The sequence below is a fragment of the Typopeltis vanoorti genome, chromosome 14 (genome assembly GCF_054136105.1).
Source record: "Typopeltis vanoorti isolate ZY-2024b chromosome 14, IOZ_Tvanoo_1.0, whole genome shotgun sequence".
Taxonomy (NCBI): Eukaryota; Metazoa; Arthropoda; class Arachnida; order Uropygi; family Thelyphonidae; genus Typopeltis; species Typopeltis vanoorti.
In genome coordinates, this window is record NC_143562.1 from 65,635,772 (window position 1) to 65,663,002 (window position 27,231).

The window sequence follows — 27,231 nt, forward strand, 5'->3', positions numbered from 1 at the left end:
TTGCAATATACCCTCTGAAATTTAACTCTCTGTCCACTATTACCCAAGTCTCATCAATTTCCAGGAAACCAAAACCATCAATATAATAAGCCATATGCAACTTTTCAACCCGAAGTGCATAACCTTACATTTTGCAATGTTAAATTGACAATCATTATCCTTTGCCGACAATGCCAATTTATTTAAATCATCCTGCAGGATATCTACATCACCTTTATCAACTCTTGCTCTCCCTGACTTTGCGTCATCAGCAGACAACTGATCCCCTCGTAAATCTTTCTCTATGTCATTGATATACAAATTAAAGAGTAGTAGTCCTAGTACCAAACCCTGAGGTACTTCACTAGTCACCATCATTCTCCTAGACTTCACCCCACCATATACTGCTATTCTCAGATTTTCTGTTACTAATATAAGATTAGTGTTCTTTTATTCTCTTTTTTACTGAGCACTCATTTTGTCCAAAACAAATGATAAGAATGATAACAGTCACAAGGATCTTGGCAGACACCAGGGAGAGCTAGAGGAGACTGTTTATCTTTGGAAGATGGAAACCATGCTGAGAATTTGTTGAAAGGAAGAAAAGTAGCAGCTAAATTGTGTTCTTATGTACTGTTTCCTTGTTATTTGAACTAGGATTATAAGAATTAAAAAATGTTTCATGGTCCTTTCATAGATGCCATTGAGTTTCATATATTGTTTGATGTTTAGGAGTTCCTGCTGTAATAGTTGAGGTGTAGAACAAATAGTGGATGGTGTGCTGATTGTTGTTGAATGTAGCATCCAGTGAAAGTAGGCTTTTGATAAACAGAAGTAATTAATTCACCTAATGGTGGGTGGAGGAGTAGAATATCTAAAAAATTACAATATATTGTCTTTTTCCTTTTCCATAGTAAATTTAATTTGTGGATGTAGATTGTTTATATCAGATAAATAAAAATTAAAAATAAATGAATAAATAAAAAGTAGACAATGTGTCTTCATTATTGGTGTCGATAACAAAAACATCATCTATATAACAAATTCAAAATGAAGACTGAGGCTGTATGGACAAGAAAAGGATGTCTTCTAAATGCTCTCCACCACACTTTCTAACTTTTATTTAGAAGACATCCTTTTCTCATCCATATACCCTCCGCCTTCATTTTGGGTTCATTATGTGGAGCACGTTTTTGCTATCTGACCCCATAATGAAAATAGATTGTTTCTATTAGATTTAAAACAGAAAAAATACACATCCATGAATTAAATTTACTGTGGAAATGAAAAAAGACAATAAATTGTCTTTTTTAGATATTCTACTACTCCATTCACCAGTTAGGTGAATTAATTATGTCTGTTTATTGAAAGCCTACTTTCACTGGATGCTGCATTCAACAGCAATTGGCTCAGCATCCATCACAGAAGACTGGAATTATAAAAATTTTGTAATGTGCTCATACTATTTGTTCCACACCTCAACTATTACAGCTGGAGTTCTTAAACATCAAGCAATATATGAAACTTAATGGATTCTCAGAAAGGACCATACAACAGCTTTTTAATTCCTATAATCCTAGCTCAAAAAAAGTCAAGTTCCAATCCCATACATTTCTGCAATTCATAAGAAATGCAATTTTGTGGAATGCCTTTAGCATCCCAAAACACCGATGCCATGACCTTTCATGCTGATGGAACTGACTTTGTCTTCTTTGGCACTAAACAACCAGCTTCTGTTCACTGTATTGGCTGCTGTTTGGATTCTGGTGTGTAATGTTGAATCCAAGTCTCATCCATAGTAATAAATTGATGCACAAAATCAATTTTATTCTTGGTAAAATGCTCCTATCAACAGATTATGTCTCCATGTCAGCAGCTGGTGTCTACCATTTGACTGTTATCGTTCTTATTTTGGACAAACTAGATGCTCAGTAAAAAAGAGAATACAAGAACAACAATCTGAGAAATCTGACTTAGCACAGCATGGAATAGACACAGACCACAATATGTTATGGTCTGAAACATGCTTACTTCATAGATGTTGATATAAATTTGAACATTTTGTTTACAGAAAGTGCTGAGGCCTTACTTCACCATTTGAACTTAAATTGAAAGGACTGACTCTCTCTAAGATATGGGAAAGTCTTATTCTAATCACACATCAATAATATTTCCTTTATATATATATATATATATATTCTCACAGTTATACCATTGCATTGTTTTCAGTGGCCTCTAATATTCTTAACTTTATTTCATTTTTTTTTTTAAAGTTAAAAATTGTTACTTTTTCTATTTGTGAAACATGATTGTATTCAGTTGCATGTGCTGATATTTCTATTGGTGGAGCTTTTGGGATTTGATTACTTTGTTTTTTCATTTTCTTTTGGAAAAAATTGGGTATACAACAATCACAATAATGCTTGTATAAGCAGGAATGAAGTGATCGCTGAAAGTACACCTGATATAAGTGACATTACAGTTTGGTTGACAAGGAAAGTGGTAAACAACATTGCAACACTGTCGAATTTCATGAGTTGTTTTCTTTTATGTTATTTTTAGTTGATTTGATGATTTAGAGGAACTAGTGAAAAACAACTTTGTAATCAAAATGTTTAAATATATATTTTATATATTTGGTGTACGAGGGTGGTCTAAAAAGTTCTCGGCTTAACAATGAAAAAACGAATTTAGAATTTCAAAATTATTTTTATTTTTCAGCATAATCTCCCTTGAGACTAATAATTTATTCGAGCGATGCTCCAGTGCCATTATCCCGTCCCTATAGTGTTTCTCAGTAAGATCTGAAGATATCCCTCTACAGCTGCAATCTCCTCTTGATTCGAAGTAAAACGCTGACTAGCAAGGAAGATTTTTAGTTTTGGGAAGAGATAGAAGTCAGAGGGAGCCAAATCTGGGGAATAGGGTGGATGTTCCAACAATTCATAGTGCAGATCCCTTAATTTTCCCATTGCCTAAACACCTTTGTGGGCAGGTGCATTTTCCTGATGAAAGATGATTTTTTAATTCTTCAAACCGGGTCCTTTCTCACGAATTTTTTCATCTAGTTAAAAGATTGGAATAATATTCCCCGGTTATTGTTTTACCCTTTTCAAGATAATTAATAAACAAAATGCCTTTAGCATCCCAAAATACCAATGCCATGACTTTTCCTGCTGATGGAGCCGACTTTGTCTTCTTTAGCATTCTGTTCACTGTTTTGCTGCTGTTTGGATTCTGGTGTGCAATGGTGAATCCAAGTCTCATTCATGGTAATAAATTGATGCACAAAATCAGTTTTATTTTTGTTAAAATGCTCCAAGCGCTGTTCAGAGATTTTCATGCGAGTGCATTTTTGATCTGCTGTGAGCAAGTGCAGCACCCATCTTGTGCAAAGCTTTTTCATTTGCAATTTTTCATGCAAGATATATCCTACACATTCTTTTGAAATGCCTATAGCCTCAGCAATTTGATGCACTTTGACTTGCCGGTCATCAAAGACCATATTGTGCACTTGTTCAATGATTTCTGGCGTTGTTCCACTTTTTGGACGGCCTTCATGTGGATCATCCTCAAGGCTGGTACAGCCACTTTTAAACTTGGCAGTCCATTTCTTAATTGTCAAAAACGAAGGAGAAGAGTGCCCATAAACTTTTATGAATTTCTTGTGGTGTTAAATTCTTTCACAAAGAATTTTATAGCTGCACGATAAAATTGAATTTTATCCATTTCAAGGGATACAGACAACACTTTTGCTTCAGACAGCTGCATAAAAAAACTACTTGATAGAATGACTTGCAATTTCACATGGATGCTTATGACAGATTTACCAAAAATTTAGAAAAAAAAAAATCTTGCCAATAGTGTTGCCATCTATGGTTGAGGCTGAGAACTTTTCAATCCACTCACATATATATGGAAATATCAAGATTTTATTTTATTCTAAGAAATATTTATTTTATCACAATGATTGGCAGTAGTATTTTAGCTGCCAAATTGGCATATTTTATTAATTGTTGAGGATACGTGCAGCTTAAGAAAATCTGCTTTAGATGGGAATTTCTTGGTTTAGATCTTCGTGAACAGCATTCATATGAGAATTTATCATGTATATCTATGTGCTTATAAAACTGAATGTGTGGTAATGATTTTTTAACACTGTAATGATGGTGAAAATCAAAATCTAGGTACTTTCCTACATTGGTAGATATACAATGAATTCTCATATGAATACTAATTCCTGATCCAGTGAGTGTTAAGTAAGTTTAAGAAGTTTATTGAATTTTTTTTTTCCCCCTTCACATTCTGTAGTGAAACAGAATTTATCACTGACATTAAGGGATGTTAGTGAATCTAAAATGTTGTGTTCATCCCCCAGACATCGTCACTTTAATGCCCATAAAAAAATATATGGCATGTGAAGGTGTTGGGAGTAATGCTTTTACAGACATTATGCTGATGATGTCTTGTGTACTTGGAACAAACAAAACATTTTAATTTACTATCAACCCTTAATAACATCAGTGAAAGATTGCATTTCACTACAAAACATGAAAGGGGGGGGGGATCATAAACTTCTTAAACCTAACACTTACTAGATCAGGAAACTACTTACATTTTGATTCCCACCATCCCCATACTGTTAAAAAATCATAAGCACACTCTCAAATTTATAATCGCATATAAATAGACAAAAGTTCACAAAGATTCAAACCAGGAAATTAGCTGTCTAAAGCAGATTTTCTCAAATCGTGCTTATTCCCAACAATTAATAAAATATGGCAGCTAAATAAGAGCTGTGGTAAAATAAATATTTCTTAGAATAAAATCTTGAAATTTCCATGTATACAAAATATGCATAAAGCTATAAAACATATATTTAAACATTTTGATTACAAAGTTGTTTTATACCAGTTACTTTAAATTATCAAATCAACTAAAAATAACATAAAAGAAAACAATCCATGAAATTCAACACTGTTGCAATGTTGTTTACCCCTTTCCTTTTCAACCAAACTGTAATGTCACCTATATCAGGTGTACGATCAGAGATCACTTCATTCATGCTTGTACAAGCATTTTTTTTTTTCAAAAAAAAAAAAAAACTAACCAAACCCAAAAAGCTCTGCTCACAGAAATAGCAGCACGTGCACTTGAATACTATCATGTTCCACAAATAGCAAAGTAACTATTTTTAACTTCCAAAAAAAAAAAAAATATATATATATATATATATATAGTTAAAAATATTAAGAACCATTGAAATAAAAACACATTGCAACACTATCAATATCTACTGCCCCTACATCAAAATTGAGGTTTGGCAGCTTCCCAACAACAAAAAAACCCTCAACCAATAAAAATGACTTTACAGCATTGACATAGCCTACATAATATGCACTATCAGTGGTGTAGCTAGAGCTTTTGCTGCCCCTCTTAATACATACCAAAAATGCTACAAAAAGTCAAAACAATGTATAGGGTAAAGTTCAAAGTGCCGCCCCATCCGCAACCCCCCCCCCAATAGCTACGCCACTGTGCACTACAATTTTTTTTTAATGATAATGATGATGGCTTTCTTGAAATGGCCTTATGGCCCTGTAAATGGTTTTACAGTTTTAAATTTCTTGATTTTTTTAATCTTTTAATATATTTAACTTTTTCGAGTTTTATTATTTATTAAGTATTAAATATTATTAAGTATTTATTATTAAGATCACATCATTCATCACTGAATTTATTCTTTGTACACATTCCATCCTTTAATAAGTATCCTATCATCTTTATGCTTTAGATTCTTTTATTTATCTCATATTTAAAATTTTAAGATCTTACTATTCTACTTATCATTAATATCACTTATTCATCACTGTCTACAGTCAACATGTTCTTTCCAAAAATACAGCAAAGGTAGGCAGTAATAACTATATATGATAATTTCATTAATTGTTTTGTTTTTTTTTTAAATTTAAAAGAGCTGCAGTCAAAAGACATATTCTGATTCAAGGATGTGTCATAAAAATAAACTTAGCTTATCTCTTTATATCAAAGATTACAAAAGGAGCAAAATGAACCATAAGTTCAGAGATTATATAAAATCCTCAAAGAAAAACAGTTAATAGGATGGACATGTATACAGAATGTCTATTAAAAGATTTCCTCAAATTCTTCAAAATGGAAGAGTAGAAGGAAAGATACTGCTGGATAGAAAACTCTAAGAGTATACATAATCTGAACTCTTACAGAAATTTAAATAACTTGGCTATAGATAGATTGGAATGGAAAAACTATTGTTCACTATAGCCTCAGCCCACCTTAAGCAGATGGATAGAATCATGATGAAAATATACTGTTTCAATATTGTTTATTGAGATGACTGAGATAAGTGTTCAGAGTATATGATTAGTTTATTTAATGGTTTTTAATTCACAACACAAGAATAATAAGAAAATAATAAAATGAAATAAAATTATTTCATTTTATTATTTTATTATTATTCTTGTGTCATTACATAGTCTCATCCTCTATTATTCTTTGCTTCTTAAGAAAATAGAATTTAATTCACTCTTATCTTTTTTTCTTTTTTTTATAGAAAGTTTGTATTTGAAACACTTGACTACATACAATATAGTTCTCTTTCAAGCAACATTATCATCATTATATACAGGGTGTTCGGGATAAATTTGACATATTTATAATTAATTATATTTTTCCGTAAGTTACATGTATTAACACACACTTCTCTTCATTTAAAAGTTTGGACCCTTCTTCATTCATATACAAGATGTCAGAAAGGATGGATAGCTGGAACCCACCTGAATCATGGAAGAGAATAACTTGTATCATGATGATTCGTGCCCGCCATCAAAATAAGGATATTACGACTGCTGCCCAATGCTCCCTGAATACAGTAAAAACAATCAGGCATGAACTAGAGACTTGCAATGGTGACTACGAGGATGTAGCAAGAAGAAAGATCCCTAGCAGACGATCTGATTGCGTTCGTACAGCAGAATTCCTCGCAAATCTGCAGGAACAGGTGTTGAAGAACCCTGGCATTGGAATTCGGGCTTTGTTCGTGGAGTTGCTAACTGTAGTCAAGCCCTGGATAACAAGGGTAGCCAATGGTAGGCCGTATGTATGGCAGCAGGATTCAGCCCCTTGCCACACCTCTGGGAAAAGTCAAAAATGGTTGTCTGAAAATTTCTACGACTTCACCAGTCCAAATGTTTGGCCTCCAAACTCCCCAGACCTTAACCCCATGGATTATTTTGTATGGGGCGCAGTTGAAAAAGACACCAATCGCACTTCCAGTAATACAAAAGCCCAGTTAATGGATAAAATTAAAACAGTTTTTGCGGCCCTTCCCAGGGAGACTGTAGCATCAGCTTGTTCGAGGTTCCGAAGCAGAATTGAAGCTGTGATCGATGCTAATGGTGGTTATTTTGAATAAATCTTGTTGATAGTATTGTAATTAACTCTGCCTGTAATGTTTTTTTGTCAATTCATTAAATTTAATAGATACAAAGAAGATTTTGTTTTTCCTTACGAAACTGTCAAATTTATCCCGAACACCCTGTATGTACTCATATTAGTCACAAGCAGTAGTTTGCACATTTTTTTAATGTAGCTCCCACCCATGAAATGCTTCTAATAAACCTATAGTACATTTGTACCGTGGGTGGGTGAAGGATTTATATATATATATTTTTGTATTATTCATTATTATTATTTTTACTAGGTCTGAAATCCCTGCTCTAGAGACCAAACATAGAACTTTTCTAAGCCACTTCTGGCCTTTAATAAGGAACAGTGGTCTCACATTGGGTGACGAATTTCATCCCCCACCTAAAGAAATCAAAGAAAAACTGCAGATATACAACCACATTAGAATTCTCTGTTGAATAACTCTAGATTTACTACATCACTGACTAAGAATTTCTCACCTGTTTTGCAGAGATCATGATTACGATTTTACACATTAAAACATTTTAAATATAGCAATTTTTTTTTTGTAAAGGATTTAACTTTATTTGGTTATTAACAGGTGATGCTACAACTACTATTTGTCACCGCCATACTCCAGCAGAGCAGCTTGTTCTTTTCACCAAATTAGCTGATATTTTAGTGGTTGCTACTGGTATTCCTCACTTGATTACTGCAGATATGGTGAAGGAAGGAGTGTGTATAATAGATGTGGGCATAACTCGCATTAAAGATCCTGTCACTGGAAAATCAAAACTGGTTGGAGATGTTGACTTTGATAGTAAGTACTTTTTATATGTTGTTATTAGCAGATGCTGAAAGATAAGTGACTTTTTCATATTTTAGTTATTATTAGGTTAAGTTATTGTAGTTTTGTTTTATGCATGATAGAGCAATGATGGCTAAGATGTCCTTTTTGTGTGATTTGAATTTATGAATTTGACAGTGCAGTGTGTGTGTGTGTGTGTGTGTGTGTGTGTGTGTGTGTGTGTGTGTGTGTGTGTGTGTGTGTGTGTGTGTGTGTGTGATGTATTCATCATGACAGTTAAAGGATATATGGAAGGAGAGTAAGTGTGTATTATGTGTTTCGAGAATGAGTGCTGATTACGTGGCAAGAACAAAGAAAAATATTAGTACAGTAGGCAATATTGGCAGTAGAATGGAAAATGTTAATGTCAGAATTAATGTTGAATGTGCATCGGTGGAAATACAAGAGAACGAAATGGACCTAAATCAGAAAATGGCATGGTTGCATGTTATCCTTCATGAACAAAGCATGAAATTGAAAACTTGCAGAAGCAGCAAGAGATTATTATCAGTGATCCAAGGTAAAAATCATGAACATGAGAACAAACCAAAAAAAACAAAGTAAGGCGAAAATTATGTACAGAAACTCTATGATCAGAGGCATACTTAACAAATGTATAACAAAATCATGTTTCCCATGGCGCAAAAATTATTGATATTAGTCATGCCATGTGGATCGTCATCATCATGCCTATCAAGGATTTAGACCTAGAGTGGTCTGTTCTAGCCTTAGAAGTCTTAAGAGGATGTCCTGGTTTTCTTTTTCCTAATGGTTTGTGATTTAAGGCTTGTTTTGGTAATCTTTCTGTTTTTTCTTTCAAAGTGTTCCATCCATTTGTTGATTGGATTTTAACAGTATAGATGCAAACACAGATTGATAAGAAAATAACTATTTATTAACTTAAACTCTAATATTTCGCTGGTAGTTTAAAAAAAACCAGTGAAATATTAGCGTTTAAGTTAATAAATAGTTATTTTCTTATCAATCTGTGTTCGCATCTATATCGTTAAAATCCAATCAACATGTGTGACGAACGCATAAGCCTTTCCATGCGATTAAGTATCCATCCATTGTGTTTATATTTTTTTAATTTTTTTCTATTACTGATTCCTGGTTTAATTATTTCATAATTTCTTTGTTTTTTTTTTTTTTGTGATCAAATAGAGCATACTTTGCAGTTTTTCTCATAAACTTCATTTCAACTGTTATTAATCTTTGTTTGTCTTTTTGTTTTATTGTCCAGATTTCACTTCCATACAATAGGACTGGTAGGGCTAATGTATTGTATACATTTAGTCTGGTTTGTTTTTGTACTAGGTTTGGTTTAAATATAGAGTTAATTACACCTGTTATTTTTAAATATTTTGCAATTTTTAAGTTTATGTCTTTTTCATTTTCATATGTAATCATACATCCTATGTTATTAAATGCATTCACCCATTCTAAAATCTTGTTATCTATTACTATTTTAGTTCTTAACAAATGTATAACAAAATCATGTTTCCTGTGGTGCAAAAATTATTGATATTAGTCATGTCATGTGGATGTAGAAAGGTAAAGCAAAAGAACTAATTGTCATGTTTGGCACTAATGATCTAAGAGGTTGAAAGTTTTCTATAAGGAAGGATGTGAAAGAGTTATTGGATGAAGCAAAAAAGAAGAGCAAGAAGGTGAAGATTGTAAGTCTCCTGCCAAGCTATGATAGAGGAAAATTGAAGAGGAAGGCAATGATGCAGAAGGAATGATGTAGGATTTGTGGACTTATTATCTGCGGTTGATGAAAAGTAATATTTGTATAATATTGACGGATTGCACCTAAATGGTTTTGGTGTTTGGTGTCTATAGAAAGGTTTGTTCACTGAGCATACTGGAGTGCAAATTCAGGAAAACTTAAGCAAATAGGGTAGATGCAATTGAGTGTGTATGAAGGCACCCATGATGGGAGTGAGTATGAGAATGACTAACAGTTGCAGAATTTAGTCTCTCAAGCAAAAATATGAATAGGATTATCACTCCAGGAAGTAAAGGTGGTTGGAGGCCTAAAGGGATGTAGCAGTTTCTGTATACTAATGTCAAAAGTATCAGGAACAAGAGGGAAGAGTTTTTGGCATTGATTATTGGGAGAGACATTGACAATTGGGAGAGGGCGCTAGTGGGTCAAGCGGTACGGATGTGTTTTGAAGAGCTCCTGATTCAGATAAGTTTTACTAGGAATAATTAAATATATATGCGTAATTGTTTAAGTAAGAGCAGCTGTAAACGTTGTACACTACCGATATTATTAGTGTGGGTTTTTTTTTTCTTGCTTAAACTAAATACGAAATCGTTAATATTAGACCTAGTAACCTGCAGAGAAAAAAAAAATGGCGGCGGCATTGTCATTCCATGATTTTAATTTGGATTTCAGTCGTTTCGTTAAGTGTGAGGTCTGTTATATGTAGTCCTTCGATTACATAAATGATTTGTGGATGTTTAGTGCGGATGGAAGAAGGGTGTCTGCGAAATATGACCTGAACGAGGAATTGATGAATGCGAATATGAAGTTGATGACACAAAGTGCTAGTACCGATTGTGTCGCGAGTGCACGTTTGAAAGAGAAGGATGGTGAGAAAGACAGGCGAAAAAATGTTAAAAAATCAGGAAAAAAGAAAAAGCGCGATTTGGCAACCGTAACGGATGTTAAAAGGGACGAAAGTAAGGCGGAAAGAAACGAAATTGAGAGAACGAATGAAAGTAGAAATGGCGTGATGCAGAAATCGCAAGTAAAAAAAATTGAAAGAATGAATGATAGCGAAAAAAGAATGACTGATGGCGAAAGTTGGACGCATGTTGGAACGAAAGTACTGAACCAAAGAAAGATGAATGACAGTAAAAGTGAGAAGAATGATAGCGAAAGTTGGATGCATGTTAGTCCGAAAGTATGGAAACAAAGAAAGATATGTGAGAGTGAAAGTGAGAAGAATGATAGTGAAAGTTGGACGTATGTTGGACCGAAAGTACGGAAACAAAGAAGAATGAATGAGAGGGAAAGTGAGAAGAGGGGGTCGAGAGTTAGAAAGTTAGAAAGATTTAATGATAGAGAGAATGTGTCGCGAGGTTCGGAAGGTGAATTGGATTGGATGAAGCAAGAAATGAAATGGATGCGGAATGAAATTAAGAGAATTCGGGTCAAAACTATTAAAATAAATCATGATGGCATGAAAGAGTTAACAAAAGATGAGCGAGTGGCGTTGTATGGTGACTCCATTATTAAAGGTGTGCTAGAGAATAAAATGCACAAGGTATGTTTTCCAGGCGGTAAAATTAGTAGAGTGATTGAGGCATTGAATATGAGGCGGGAACGAGCAAAAGAGTTAATTGTATTAATTGGTACAAATGATTTGAGAGAGAACAAAGAGCATGTCAAAATGAATGTCAGGAGACTGCTTGGAAAGATAAAGGAGAATAGTGTGACAGGAAGGGTAGTCAGTGTGTTGCCTAGGTATGATTGTGGTGAAATGAGGCGGAGAGCAAGGATTATGAATGATATTCTGGCTGAAATGTGTGAGGAGATGGGAGTACAGTTTGTTAATGTGTGGAATGAGTTTGAGGGACGAAGTGAGCTGTATGGGAGCGATGGACTGCATTTGAGTGGTTATGGTGTGAGTCGCTTGGAGAGACTGCTGCTGGAAAGTGGAGAAGTGAATAGAGAGAATGAATCAGATCGAGAAGGGAGTGATGTGGAAGAGCAGGAGAGTAAGACAGGAGAGATTGAAGAAGTGGAAATGAATGGGGAAGTGAGTGGTATGAGTATAGAAAATGAGAGAATGGGTGTGCAAGAGGAGCAGGGAAACGGGGAGGCTCAGGGTGGACAGGGATACACAGCGTGAGAAAGGTGGATGCTCCAAGAGGAGGTGAGAGCATGTGTAGGCAGGAAAGTAATGGGATGATCAGGGATCAAAAGGAAACAGATGGAATTGCAAAGGGTTCTAAAATGAAGAAGCAGAAAGGGAAATGGCCCCAGTCCAGCATGGAGAGATCACATCGAGTGAGTGGTATCAGTGGAACTAGCTGTAGATCCAGAAATGAGTTGTTGTGTTTGTATACCAATGCTAGAAGTATAAGAAACAAGGCGGATGAAATGGTTGCACTAATTGCGTCTGTGCACCTAGAGATTGTCGGAATAAGTGAGACATGGTTAGATGAGGATGACATCCTGACAGGAATAGAGATGGAAAGGTATGATGTGTTTCGTGAGGATAGAAGGGGTAAAAAGGGAGGGGGAGTGCTATTGATGATAGAGAAAGAGTTATGTCCATACAAGGTAGAGATGCAAGAGGGAAATGGGGCCAGTGGTTTTGAGGCAGTATGGTGTGAGATAGAGGTGAATAGAATCAAATACTTGGTGGGATGTTGTTATAGACCTGGTAATGTGGATGGTGGTGATAGTGAAATGTATAGTCAAATAAGCCAAACAAATAAGAAAAGGGTGATCATCATGGGTGATTTTAATTATGGCAATATAGACTGGAATGAAGAGATAGCAACTGGAAGTAAAGAAAATGAGTTTCTTGAGTTTTTGAGGGATAACTACCTCAGACAGTATGTAACAGAGGTCACAAGAGGATTAAGGGTCTTGGATTTGGTCATCTCATCGGAGGATGTAATTATCAATGAAGTGTCAAATCATCCACCAATTGGTGAAAGTGACCATGAGGTGATTACTTGGGTGGTTGCCAGCAGTGCAAGGACCCCTGTGAAAAAAAGGTATATGTGGAACTACAAGGGGGGTGATTATGAAGAGCTCAGGAGACAGCTTGCAAGGGTAGCATGGAATGAGGAGTTAGCTGGAAAAGAGATCAATGCAGCTTGGGGGATTTTCAAAAAATATTTAGTAGATGCAATGTCTAAATGTATACCATGGGCGAGAAGGTTAAATAAGGTAGGTGTGAGATGGATGAATAAAGAGATTAAGCATGCAATACAGAGAAAAAGGGCATTGTGGAGGCAGCATAAGAGAAGTGGAAGTAACCAATTTCATGAGGTCTACAAAGACCAGGCAAGGAGGGTAACTTGGTTGGTGAGAGTAGCTAAAGAGAGGTATGAACAGCAGTTAGCTAATGAAGCTAAAAAGAATCCTAGGGAGTTCTTTCGATATGTAGCCAGCAAAAGAAAGAATGATTATGGAAGGATGACATTGATTGGAGGAAATGGTATAAAGACAGCTGTTGCAGAATGTGTGGTGGAGATACTTAATGAGCAGTTCATAAAGATCTTTCAATCTTGTGAATGTGACTTCATGGAGAGATTAAGAGCAGTTAATGATGGGGAGGAGAGACTGACTGTAAGTGAGCAAGAGGTGTTTGGGGAGTTGAGTAAACTAGATGTAAATAAGGCTGTGGGACTTGATAATATATCACCGCGTATTCTGAAGGAATGTGCCAGAGAGTTGACACCTGCCTTGACATATTTGTTTAATATGAGTCTTGCACTCGGTCAAGTCCCTAAAGAGTGGAAGGAGGGCAAGATTGTGCCACTTCATAAAGGAGGTGATCGAACTCAAGCATCAAACTATAGGCCTATCTGTGTGTCAGGTGTTGTGGTTAAGTTGTTGGAGAAGCTTGTGAGAACTAGGATCCAGAGTTGGGTTGACAACAATGGTATAATCTTTGATGGACAGCATGGATTTGCTAAAGGGAGGTCGTGTTTTAGTAATCTACTTATTTATTACAATAAAGTGACTGCTTCCTTGGACAGAGGAGAAGGATACACAGTAATATACTTGGATTTCGCAAAAGCTTTTGATAGAGTACCTCATGATAAGTTGACAGTCAAACTAGAGCAGATGGGGTTGGATATTAGATTAGTGCATTGGATTGGAGACTGGCTATCTTATAGATATCAACAAGTTGTGTATGGGGGTGCAATATCCAGGAAAAGGAAAGTCACTAGTGGAGTGCCTCAGGGATCTGTTTTAGGGCCATTACTATTTAACTTGTATATTAATGATATTGGCGAAGATTTGGATAGAGATATTCAGTTGTTTGCAGATGATGCAAAGTTGGGACGAACCATAAAGAGTAGTGAAGATGTTGTGGCCTTGCAAGAAGACTTGAATAAATTGAGTAATTGGGCAAGCAAATGGGGATGTGAGTTCAATGTTGCAAAATGTAAGGTTTTAAAATTTGGAAAACAAAGATGGGATGCAGAATTTATGCTTGGTGAGAATATGTTGTTGGAAGTAGAGGAAATAAGAGATCTTGGGGTGATAGTGGATAAGGATCTAAAATTTAGGGGACACATCGCCAAAATTGTGAAGACAACACAAAGACTTCTGGGAATGATGCGGAGGACACTGACGTGTAGAAGTAGGGAGATTCTTGTTCCATTGTATAAGGCTTTGATTAGGCCACACATGGACTATTGTGCCCAGATTTGATCACCTGGTTTTCAGAAGGATGAAGAGATGTTGGAAAGGGTCCAAAGGCGACTGACTAAGGTAGTTTCTGACCTCTGGAATGTCGAGTATGAGGAAAGATTGAAAAGATGTAATTTGCAGAGTCTAGTGGAGAGAAGGAAGAGGGGAGATATGATAGAGACCTACAAGTTGGTAAGGGGTTGTTATAGGATCAATGGTGGAGAAGTTCTACAGAGAATAGTGGGAGATCAGGGAAGAACCAGAGGTCATCCCTGGAAACTGTATAGAGAGGGTGTGAGTAGGGGAGTGAAAGGCAGGTTTTTTTCGTGCAGAGTTGTGAGTGATTGGAATGCCTTGCCTGAGAGTGTGGTGTCTGCAAGGAGTTTGAATGTGTTTAAGACGCGGTATGATGAGATGTGTGTGAGATAAAAGGACCTCCTAGATGAGTCTTTGACTCCATGAGGTCTTGTTTAATAATAATAATAATAATAATTAGTGCAACCTCACCCAATATTATAGGTATTAGCAAGACTTGGCTAACAGCAGATGTAGTTATAGGAATAGAATGTGAAGGTCTTAGTATTTTCAGGAAAGATAGAGAAGATAGGGGAGGATACTGCTGGTGATAGCAGATGCAGCCAAAAAGAATAGGAGATAAATGGGAGAGTGATGCTCATTTGAAGCACTCTGGCATGAGATCAAGGTCAATAAGACAAAATATATTGGTTGCCACTATAGGCTAGGGTTTTCCAAAGAAGATCTCGAAGACATGCATCAGCAAATGAATACAATGATTGGAGGTTGCTTGATTATTATGGGGGACTTCAACTATCGAGATATAGATTGGAAAGAAGAAAGATCACATAGCAGGAAGGAAATGGAATTTATACATCTATGGAGAGATAACTACTTGAGGCAATGTGATGGGACTCGGGTAGCAAGAGTATTGGACCTGGTCATAAGATCAGAAGATCTATCCATAACCAAGGTGTCCACATTGTTTCTGATGGGGGAAGAGTGACCATGCAGTCTTGACTTGGGAGATTGCAAAATATGAGGAATATTTTGTCGAGAAGGCAAAAGAACTAATTGTGAAACTATGTGAAGGGATATATGTGATGAAGCCTTTCGGTCTCTCTGACCAAAGGGCGTCATCTATACTGACTGAGCTATAGAGGCTCTATCATCCAAGTGAGGTTAATGCTGTGACATATATGACAGAGATTAATGTGTGAACAGAGGTGAAAAAATTGTAGGTTTTTAGGCTATTCAGAACCTCAATGTAAATACAGCTGTGGGATTAGATGGGATATCAGAATGTGCAGGGGGAACTGGCAATGCCTCTTTATTAGGCTCTTTAATGTGTCTCAGCTCTGGTAGAGTTCTAAGGGATTAGAAAGAAGTCCAAATAATTCCTTGGCATAAGGGAGGTTCTAAGACTGCAGTAGCAAAAGTATAGATCATATCATTTTGTGGTGGTTAAAACGTGCTGGAAAAATTGGTCATAAAGAGAATTCCAGAATGGGTGGATTAGAATATGATACTGTATGAGAGGCAACATGGCTTTGTGAAGAGGTTGGACATGCATTAGTCATTTACTAAATTTTTATAATAGAGCAACAACTGATTTGGATAAAGGAAATAGTTACATGAAGATTCTGCTGTATTTGACAGAAGCCACATGGAGCACTGTTACACAAATTGGAATAAATAGGGATAAATATAACACTGGTTTTCTGGATAAGAGGCGGCTGCTGGATAAATATCAAAAAGTGGAAAATGAGGAGCAGAATCCAGGAAAATGCAGGTGAATAGTGGTGTGCCACAAGGTTCAGTGCCAGGATCACTGTTTGATTTGTACATATCCTTTATGTAGGAAATATTCAGTTGTTTGCTGATGATGCAAAATTAGGTAGAGTAATAGTTAATCAAGATAATGTAATTTACTAAATTACATACAGAGCTTGCAGGATGATTTAAATAAGCTATCAGTATGGGCATAAGATAATGGTTGTCAGTTTAATGTGGAGAAATGTAAAGTTATGCATTTTGGAATAAATCGATTACAAGCTATATTTCACATTGATGGAACTGTACTCCAGGAAATAGATGAAACTAGGGATTTAGGGGTGGTAGTAGACAGGGAGTTGAAGTTTAGACTGCATGTTAGCTCATAACAGTACTTGGCTACTGAAGAACACACTAAGAAGTAGAGATAAGGAAGTTGTTATTCTTCTTTATATTTGATAAGTCCACATCTGGATTAAAATGCTCAGGTTGATCTCCTGGGTTTCTTGGGGATGAGGAAGTGGTACAGAGGATTCAGAGGAGAGTGACCAAGATGATCAGTGTTTTGTGGAATTTCCCTGTGAGAATAGATTGAGGGTGTGTAGATTGTAGAAGTTGATTGATAGGCAAAAAAGAGGGGATATGATAGAGATATTTAAATTACTTAAAGGGTTTTTATAGGATTGATGCAGGAGAAATGTTTTAGCACTTGGAGAGGGTACTGCTGGTGATAGCAGATGATTGCAGCCAAAAAGAATAGGAGATAAGTGGGAGAGTGATGTTCATTTGAAGCACTCTGGCATGAGATCAAGTCAATAAGACAAAATATATGGTTGGTTGCCACTATAGGCTAGGGTTTTCCAAAGAAGATCTGGAAGACATGCATCAGCAAATTAATACAATGATTGGAGGTCGCTTGATTATTATGGGGGCTAGTACTAGTGGTAGCAGATCAAAAAGTCATCCCTTAAATTGAGTAAAAATGTGGTTAGCAGGGATATGAGTACTTGATTTTTGCTTGGAAAGTGGTTAATGAATGGAACAACTGGCTCACAACTGGCTCTGGCAACCCATTCGGGTTGCCAGAGCCAGCTGTGAGCACTTTGTCTGTCAATGGGTTCAAGGAGAGGTATGATAGATTGTGTGGATAGTTTGGATCTTCCTGCAAAGAGTCTTCAGACTCTGTGGAGATACCTATACAATAATAGTATTATATTGACAAAGCATTACTAAAGCTATGTGCATACCTGGTAATTTTCAATACTGGAAGATGGCTTATGGAAGATAACTGGAAATTTCAAATTTAAATTTTTTTTAAAAAAATAAAGTTTTGCTTAACCATAAAATTACAAGTACATAGTGAAATACAAAACAAAATGAAGTACAAAATAAAATTACATAGTGAAAACAACTATGCAAATGAACAATCAGATGTTTGTCTCAAAGTTGTAGCACATTAAATGACACTAAGTAGTAAGAGAAATGAGTAGTCTAAAAACATAAGTTTACATAATGTTCACATAACGAACAATTATTCAGTGCCAAAAGCATTGGAGAAACAATTCTGTAGCTCTTATTCCCACAAAACTAATTACAGAAATTCCATTTTTAAAATCTTATTCCAGACATATCATGTAATTATTAAGCACATTTGCCACATCGCCTAGCAGAAATGCAGAGAACTAACTGGGGCTTCTGACCTAATATCGAATCCTCACCTTCATGTGGTGCACCCTGTTAGTAGGTATCTACTGGGTACTGAATGAACAATGCTGGGCTGGGAGTTTAGGACTTAGCTGACCAAACTGTACTCTCTTTTAGCTTAATCCACAAATGCATATGATGGTACAATACAATGAGATTCATGTCAACTGGGGCCTTGCCCAGTTAAACACGGCCTTGCTGTTTGTCAGGGAACCTGGGCAAACAGTAAAAAGTCAGCTACTGTAACAAGCTCCAACTCAACATCTAGGAAAAAAAAAAAAAAAAGAATAAACCCAACATCAGAAGAACTGAAAATAGAAACCATCAGTATAAGGAGTATTGATGGAAAAGAAATCAAACTTGCAGAAGAATTGAAAAAGTACCACGTAGACAATTGGCATTAGTGAGACATAGAAGACAAAAACAGCTGAGATAATACTAAATCCTAAGTATAGGATGTTATTTTCAGGCAATAATGATCAAGGAAAGGAAGGAGTAAGTAGTGATAGCTTTCAACACCAGACGTGAAGATAAACTTTTTGATTGGAAGGCAGTTTCAAGTAGTTATGTGGGCAAACTTCAAAATGGGGAAATGGACAATCAGACTTATATGTGCCTATGGTCCCATAAGAAATTCTAACTCTAATTCCCCATCTTCTTCTAAGGAAGAAGAAGATGGGGAATTAGAGTCATTAGAATAGCCAGCTGACAAAGAAAATGAAAAAGGGGTATGAACAGCAGAGCAGAAAATGAATCCCACTAGGCATATAAGAATATTTTAAGAAAATTTAGGAGAAAAGGGCAAAGCTAACAACTCACACCATGTTTCAACATAAAGTTGAAACATAGTGTTAGTTGTGCACAGGTTTATATGGGGAGAAGAGACAAGAAATAAGAAAAGCTACATCATTGTTGCTAGTGATATCATCATGTTTCAGGATACAAGAGTGTACAGAAGATTTGAAATCGGAAGTGACCATTACTTAAGTACTAAGCAGGATAAAAATAGATATCACATTGAAAAGAACAGTATATAAAAAAGAATTAAAGTTGAGCAGTTTTTATAGGTAAACTGTAGACTCGGCTATACAAATAGTATTGAAGAAAAAATGAAACAGATTGAAAACAAGAACCAAGCCTTGGAGTATCAGTGACAAACACTTGAAGACATTGATTGATTCAGCTAGGGAGGTACATGATGAAATTCTCAGCAAGGATAGAAAAAAAGAACATCATGATGGACACAAGAAATTAAAGAAGCAGTCCTGGAAAAGAGAGGATACTAAAAGTTCCTAGCAAATAATTTGGCAGATGTCCTAAAAGAATATAGAGATAAATGTAAGCTAGCTAAGAACACATGCATATGCCACCACACACGCAGTGGATTCTGGCAAATTTTGTTATATTCACGAATCAGGTTTTCTTGGCATCGTAATTGCAGCAGTTGTATATAGCCCTGAACTGGTAGCCAATATGATGTAGTCTTTATTGTTACAGAAATGTGTGTAAGCTATGTGTAAAAGTAGCTAAACAAAAGTCATGGGAAGAATTTGATAAGAGTATGGAAAATAAATATCAGGAAGATAACAAAATGTCCCAGAGGCTATCAAAGAAGCTTAGAAATGGGGGAATGAGTACTGTAAAAGGAATCAAAGATGATAAAGGTGACATAAAAACTGAATATAAAGATATTCTAGATGTCTGGAGTAATTACTTTGAAAGACTGTTAAACGAACCAAGCAGTGACATAACCATACTAAAAAATTTTCAAGAAGAATGCAAAGAGGAGTACATATTAATACTTGAGGTACATTAAAACTTAGAAATGTAGAAAGGCAACTGAAATAGATGATATTCAACCAGATGTGCTTAAGTATGGAGGTATACAAGTTTTGTAGTTGTAAATACATAATTCAGAAGGTTGAATTCAATAATTGAAGTAGAGCTCTCATAGTACCCATCTATAAAAAAAAAGGAGAATAAAGCTGAATATGAGAATTACAGAAGAATTTCTCTGCTAAGTGTTCCGGTTAAGATTTACATAAGCATTCTTGAAAAGAGGTTGAGAAAGACTGTGAAAGAGAAACTTGGAGAAGAACAAGCTGGGTTCAGACCAAATAAAGGCTATCAAGATCAGATTTTTACTTTATAACAAATAGTTGAGAAAACATGGAATATGACAAGAATCTGTAGATCTGGGAAAGGCATATAACAAGGTACTCAGAGAAAAGCTTTTGAAAACACTACAATTATAGGGAGTGAATGAAGCATTATACAGAGCAATATATAGTCTATATATGTCAGTCGGCAGTTAGAATTGAAGGAAATACAGGAAGATGGTTTGATGTAAAATCAGGAAAAGACAAGGATCAAATTATCTCCACTCTTATATATCATCTATATGGATCACATTATGAAAGAAAGTGGCATAAGGCCTGATGTCAGAAATGGAGATGCCAGACTTAGTTCTTTGCTTTATGCAGATGTGTTGTACTCCTAGGCACATCTAGTGCAAGTCTCAATGATTCTCTAAGTTGAATAACAGCTGTAACAAACGTTCATGAAAATCAGCAATAAAAAGACCAAAACTATGAAAATTGGCAGGAACAAGAAAACTTCAGCTGCATTCTCAATGGAGAGCCTGTAAATTATTTCAGCTATTTAGGTACAGTTTTTAGTGAAATGGCAAGTTAAATCTGGAAATAGTCAAACAGAATAAGCAAAGCTGGTATGGTGGGTAACGAGCTGAATAAATTTATATGGAATAAGAGAGAAATTAGCCAGAATACCAAGCTAGCAGTATACAAGACAGTGTTCAAACTGAAAGTTATGGATCTGAGAGTGGGTTAGAAATAAAGCACTTGATCAAAAACTAGAGACCATAGATGTGAGGGTTCTGAGAAAAATTAGGAGAGTGAATCAATGGTAGAATCATGCTAAAAATGAAGATATTAGAAAGAAACTTGCATTATTAGCATTCAAGAAGCAGAGCTAGTCTCAGGTGGTATGGCCACATAAATAGAATGGTTAAGGAATGGTTTGCAAAACAGAGTTTGATGCCGAGATGGCAAGAAAGAGACCCAGAGGAAGACCAAGATCTAGGTAGATTGATTCAGTCAGAAGTGCCTTTGAAGCACAAAATGTTAGATTTGACAATATTGGAGTGTTCACAAATAATAGACTGATTTGGAAGAAAATTTGTGAGATTAATAGTAATGTAAACTTAATCAAGTAGTGCTGTCATGGTAACTTGAACATCTCCTGAGGGTACATATCAAGAAATTGATGATGATGATGGCTGTTATTTTGTTAAGTGTCCTAGCATATTTATTTAACCACTTTACCGGCCATTATGGATCAAATACACATCCTCATACTCTTCTTATCTATCATATATTTCAATGTAATATCAATGGTATTACAACTTTAATATGCACTTCGCATCCATGATAACCTTGACATCTATAGACGTCTTGGCCGGTAGTGTGGTTAATCTGTAAATATGCAATTTACATATTTTGTAAATTGCACTCAAATTCAAAATATGTAAAAACTGCAACTCATATATAGGAGCTTATACCCCAGTCCTGAAAATAGTTCAGGTGAAAATTCGTTTGCTTACATTTGGATAAAGGATTAAACCAAGTGGAAAAACTTCTAACAACTATCTCTAATCCAGAGTATTTTAATAAGGTGTGACACCTTTTGGCAATTCATATATGAAAATATGACCTCTGCATTACTTCATCCTTGGTATCACCTCTGGGTCTGGCTCCCACCAATGAGACCTCAATAAAGGTCGAAACTGGTCTGGGTAGTGACCCATCCTATAATGCATAGCATTATACATGTGCATAAGGATATATGAAGTCATAAGCTTCTATTATACAAGTCCTGAAAATAGTTCAGGTGCAAACTTATTTGCTTACACTTGGATAAAGGATTAAACCAAGTATATAATTTCTTGATATCTTTAATTTATAATAAAGGAGAAATTAGTCAAAACATGTAACTGTGTACAAAATGGTGCCCAAACCAGTTTTAATTGTATGGATCTCTGAGCTGGATGAGACTGGAGACCACAGATATGACACTTCTGAGAAGAATTAGGAGAGCGAATAATGGCAGAATAGGAAGGAACTTGACATTGTTAACATTCAGGAATGTGTGAGCAGTGCTAATGTCAGGTGGTATTGTCAGAGAATGAGAAAGAAAAGGTTAGCAAAGATGGTTGATACCAGGAAAAATCACTCAGAAGAAAACCAAGTAGACTGATGGTTAGAAGACCAAAATATAAAAATCTGGCAAATAACAGACTAATTTAGGGGGGGGGGGGGAACTGTCAATAGGAAGTTAGTACTACATTAAAAATTTAAATTATTATCATCATAGTGTCCTGTACATCCAGATTGATCTGAGATGCCATTAGAGTTGTAAAAAAAAAAGTTTTCTAAAACAGATAATACAGAATGGAGTTGCTCACTTCTTATCCTGTTACTGGATTATACTATATGTGTAGTAACAGAAAGAGAAAAAAAAACCAATCACATATATACCTCTGTGATTGGCTTTTTCAGGAATGTGTAAATGCCATTTGATTTCTCACCAACTATTCTGTTCTATTCTATTTTGAGATTATGTTCAAGCAAGATCAGCATCCTAGGAGTGAGATAAAATTGGATGATGTCCACATGTAACTTTTAGGCAATGAGTGAATGCCAGTGATTCCATCTCCTTTCCTTCCTGATTTATGCTTTTGCATACACCCACATTTCACCTTGCAGGTATTCGAAACCAGATCTGATGGAATAGGTTGGTTACTTATTCCTGAAGTGTTGTATGTCTGTATGTTGCATGCATTCTTCCAGCTGGTTTGCCTGTTTTAAGGGGACAAAAAACAGAATTTCTGGGAGAGAAAAAAACGCTTTACCTCCATATGAGACTGACTAACTCATGATTCGATTGAAAATACCTGATAAAGGTTCCTCACATCATACAGGATTTGAACTTGGGTCTTTCCAACCAAAGGGTTTATCTATGCAACTGTCCTATGGAGGCCCAATTGGTATAGATAAAGGATTGCAATAAGAGGTTGTAATGCTATTATACAGAGATAGTTTCTGTCTTAATAGTGCTGTGCATGGCAGTCTTAATAATACTGTGCCATGCACTCTTTTGCAACTTTTTGAGTATGTAGAGTAGCAAATTGTCAAAAACTTTGTAGCATCAGTTAGCACTCTTGCTTACCTGTGCCTAAAATCAGCTCTGCACTCTTTAATTATCTTGCATACTAGCCTCCTCATATTTGTACTGTTTTTACGTGGCTGCTGAACGAGCTTTCTGTTTTACTTCCATTATTTTGCCTTCATATGTATTTTTTTTCTTACATTCATATTTTGTACATGCTCTTAAAGTGCCAAAGCATTCCTAGATTGTGTTTATTTCATGTTGAAAAAAAAGTGAGACTGAAGCAGTAGAATATAGGTGCAAAACTAAATGATGGAGAGTTGAAAATCAGTATAAGAATGATAGCATGGATGATGTGGAGAATGAAGAGTTTGTTGTTAGAGAGAGAGATAGCATATGTGTTTATATATATATATATATATATATATATACAGGGTGTTCGGGATAAATTTGACAGTTTCGTAAGGAAAAAGAAAATCTTCTTTGTATCTATTAAATTTAATGAATTGACAAAAAAACATTACAGGCAGAGTTAATTACAATACTATCAACAAGATTTACTCAAAATAACCACCATTAGCATCGATCACAGCTTCAATTCTGCTTCGGAACCTCGAACAAGCTGATGCTACAGTCTCCCTGGGAAGGGCCGCAAAAACTGTTTTAATTTTATCCATTAACTGGGCTTTTGTATTACTGGAAGTGCGATTGGTGTCTTTTTCAACTGCGCCCCATACAAAATAATCCATGGGGTTAAGGTCTGGGGAGTTTGGAGGCCAAACATTTGGACTGGTGAAGTCGTAGAAATTTTCAGACAACCATTTTTGACTTTTCCCAGAGGTGTGGCAAGGGGCTGAATCCTGCTGCCATACATACGGCCTACCATTGGCTACCCTTGTTATCCAGGGCTTGACTACAGTTAGCAACTCTACGAACAAAGCCCGAATTCCAATGCCAGGGTTCTTCAACACCTGTTCCTGCAGATTTGCGAGGAATTCTGCTGTACGAACGCAATCAGATCGTCTGCTAGGGATCTTTCTTCTTGCTACATCCTCGTAGTCACCATTGCAAGTCTCTAGTTCATGCCTGATTGTTTTTACTGTATTCAGGGAGCATTGGGCAGCAGTCGTAATATCCTTATTTTGATGGCGGGCACGAATCATCATGATACAAGTTATTCTCTTCCATGATTCAGGTGGGTTCCAGCTATCCATCCTTTCTGACATCTTGTATATGAATGAAGAAGGGTCCAAACTTTTAAATGAAGAGAAGTGTGTGTTAATACATGTAACTTATGGAAAAATATAATTAATTATAAATATGTCAAATTTATCCCAAACACCCTGTATATATATATACACACGCACACACAGTCATCCCTCGACTTACGTCCTTTTGAAGATACATCCGTGATCCCATAAGGGAATAAATAACATTTTCGGCTACATATAGAGGACCTGAACCAAAAGCACATACCCTTTTATCACTGTGACTATAACTGCTAAGGCACGAAATTTCTTCAACATGTTGAAGCAGATCCTGATTATGACTACAAATTCAACTCTTCTTCCAGTTGGTTTATGAGATTCAAGCAGAGTTTTGCGCTAAATAATGTGAAAATGTATGGGAATCTGCAAGTGCTAAGAAGGCTGCCAAGGAGTTTTTGGAAAAATTGGATAAAATTATTACGGAGAAAAATTATTTGCCACAGCAAATATTAATATGGATGAGATGTCCTTGTTTCGGAAAAAAAGGCCCGAGCGGACATTCATCCACAAAAAGCTGAAATCTATAGCTAGTTTCAAAGCTCTTAATGCCCGTATTAAGATTCTATTACGGGTAATATGGGTGGATATAAACCGAAACCATTTGTGATATGAGACAGTGAGAATCCATGAATCTTCAAAAACATTAGGAAGCATACTCCCAGTTCATTATCGGAGCAATAAGAAGTCGTGAATGACTCAAACGTTGGTTGAGGATGCCTTAATCAACTGTTATGCAAGTGAAATAAAAAGCTATTGTGTGAAAGAAAGTTTAGAATTTAAAATTTTATTAATTCTAGATAACGCTCCAGGTCATCCGTCTTCTAAGTCTTATAGCGATGATCATCACCAAGTTCAAGGTCATGTTTCTCCCTCTAAACACTACTTCATTGATCCAACCGATGGATCAGGGAGTTCTTGCAGTGTTTAAGGCTTATTATCTATGGACAACCTTTTCACAAGCCATTTCTGCCACTGAAGGAAATGACCAGACTCTCATGCAGTTCTGGAAAACATTTAATATTTATCATGCTATTAAAAATATTGCTGTGGTTTGGGATGAAGTGAGTGTTCAATGTATGAGTGGCATATGGAAAAAGACATTAAAAAGGTTTGTGCATGATTTTGGAAGTTTATAATAGTGGGTCTAGAAAACAATCTGAATCTCGAAGTGAATGATGATGACATAATTCAACTCATAGAAAGTTCCCTTGAGGAGTTGACCAGTGAAGAATTGGTCGAACTGGAGGAACAAATGATAAAAGTTGCAGAAGAGGAAAAATGAGAAAAGGAAGAGGGAAAAGAGAAACAGGAAGAGGTAGTTAAAAATTTACAGTGAAGGGTCTTGCAGAAATGTTCTTTGCAGTTAGAGATGTTCTGAAAATTGCTGAAGACATGGACCCCAATGTTGAATACTACTTATTAGTAGAAATGTCCGTGCGGTTAGCCTAGTGGCTTTGTGCTTCGCAACCATATGCCTGGTGAAGGAGTGTCCTAGGTTCGATTCCTGTCGACGACATGAGGAACTTAAGGATCTTCCTCAGCCATAGCCAAGTTAGCCGGTCTTGGGCATGGACAGCAGGGGTTTTTACCACAGTTTATCTGGAGTTTTTCATCCTGCAAGCAGGCAATCCGGCCGTGGACACACACAGATTAAAGTCAGGAATACTGACCCAGCAATAGGCCTGATTCATCAGCTATGCTGGTTCCGGAGCCCGGATAAAAAATTTGGGGGGGGGGGGCTTAGATGGTGCCGTACATTCCCGTAAAGGGAACTTACGCTGTATCATCACACGGTGATTAATGAATTAGTAGAAACGAAAGTACGTGACACGTTTGCTTGCTATGAACAAATTTATGATGAAAAGAAGAAGAGGAATAAACAAAGCACATTGAATAGTGGCAGTAACACACAGTACAGTTTTATAATAAAGTTTAAAAATTAAAATGACAGCATACTTATTACGGTTAAGTCCCTAACCCCTATAACTGTTGATTTAATGTATTGACTTACATCTGATTTGACTTACGTCCTGCCAGATGGAACGGAACCCAGACGTAAGTCGAGGGATGACTGTATATGGATTCCTATATAGGACAAAACATAAGCTTGAGAAGAGATAGAAATGTGCAAGGAAAGAGAAAAGAATGCTTGACAAGGCAAGTTTAAAGATTGATGTTAGTGAGGCTATTAAGATGCAGAAAGGCAAAATGAAAGAGTTGATCATTTTGGCAGGTGCAAATGATTTTAAAGGTGCCAAGTGTAATATAATGGAAGATGTGAAAGAGTTACTGAGAGTAACAAAAGAGAATGGCAAGAGGGTAAAGATAAGGAATCTTGTCATGGTATGATAGAGTTGAGAGGGCCATGATTAAATCATCATCAGATTCCTAACATGTACCCTCAAAGGGTGTACAGGATATGATTTTATTTTGTATGATCAATTGCCATGAGCCCCTTTTACGGGAAGGTACGGCACCATCTCAGTCCTCCCTATTATTATCTGGGCTGGGGACTGGCATAGCTGATGAATCAGACTTATGGCTGGAGGAACCGTTTTAAGTATTCTTGACTGTAATCCGTGTGTGTGTGTGTGTGTGCGTGCACGGGGCTGATT

At 36.1% G+C, this 27,231-nt stretch overlaps 1 protein-coding gene across 1 annotated transcript in view; it reads left to right on the top strand.

The window, feature by feature from the left end:
- Nmdmc (NAD-dependent methylenetetrahydrofolate dehydrogenase) overlaps positions 1 to 27,231 on the top strand; it is a 140,493-nt gene that overhangs the window by 103,324 nt on the left and 9,938 nt on the right. Inside the window, exon 5 of the mRNA XM_090403339.1 lies at positions 8,027 to 8,245. Within this exon, the coding sequence (XP_090259465.1) occupies positions 8,027 to 8,245 (219 nt within the window). The remainder of the gene's footprint in view (positions 1 to 8,026; positions 8,246 to 27,231) is intronic.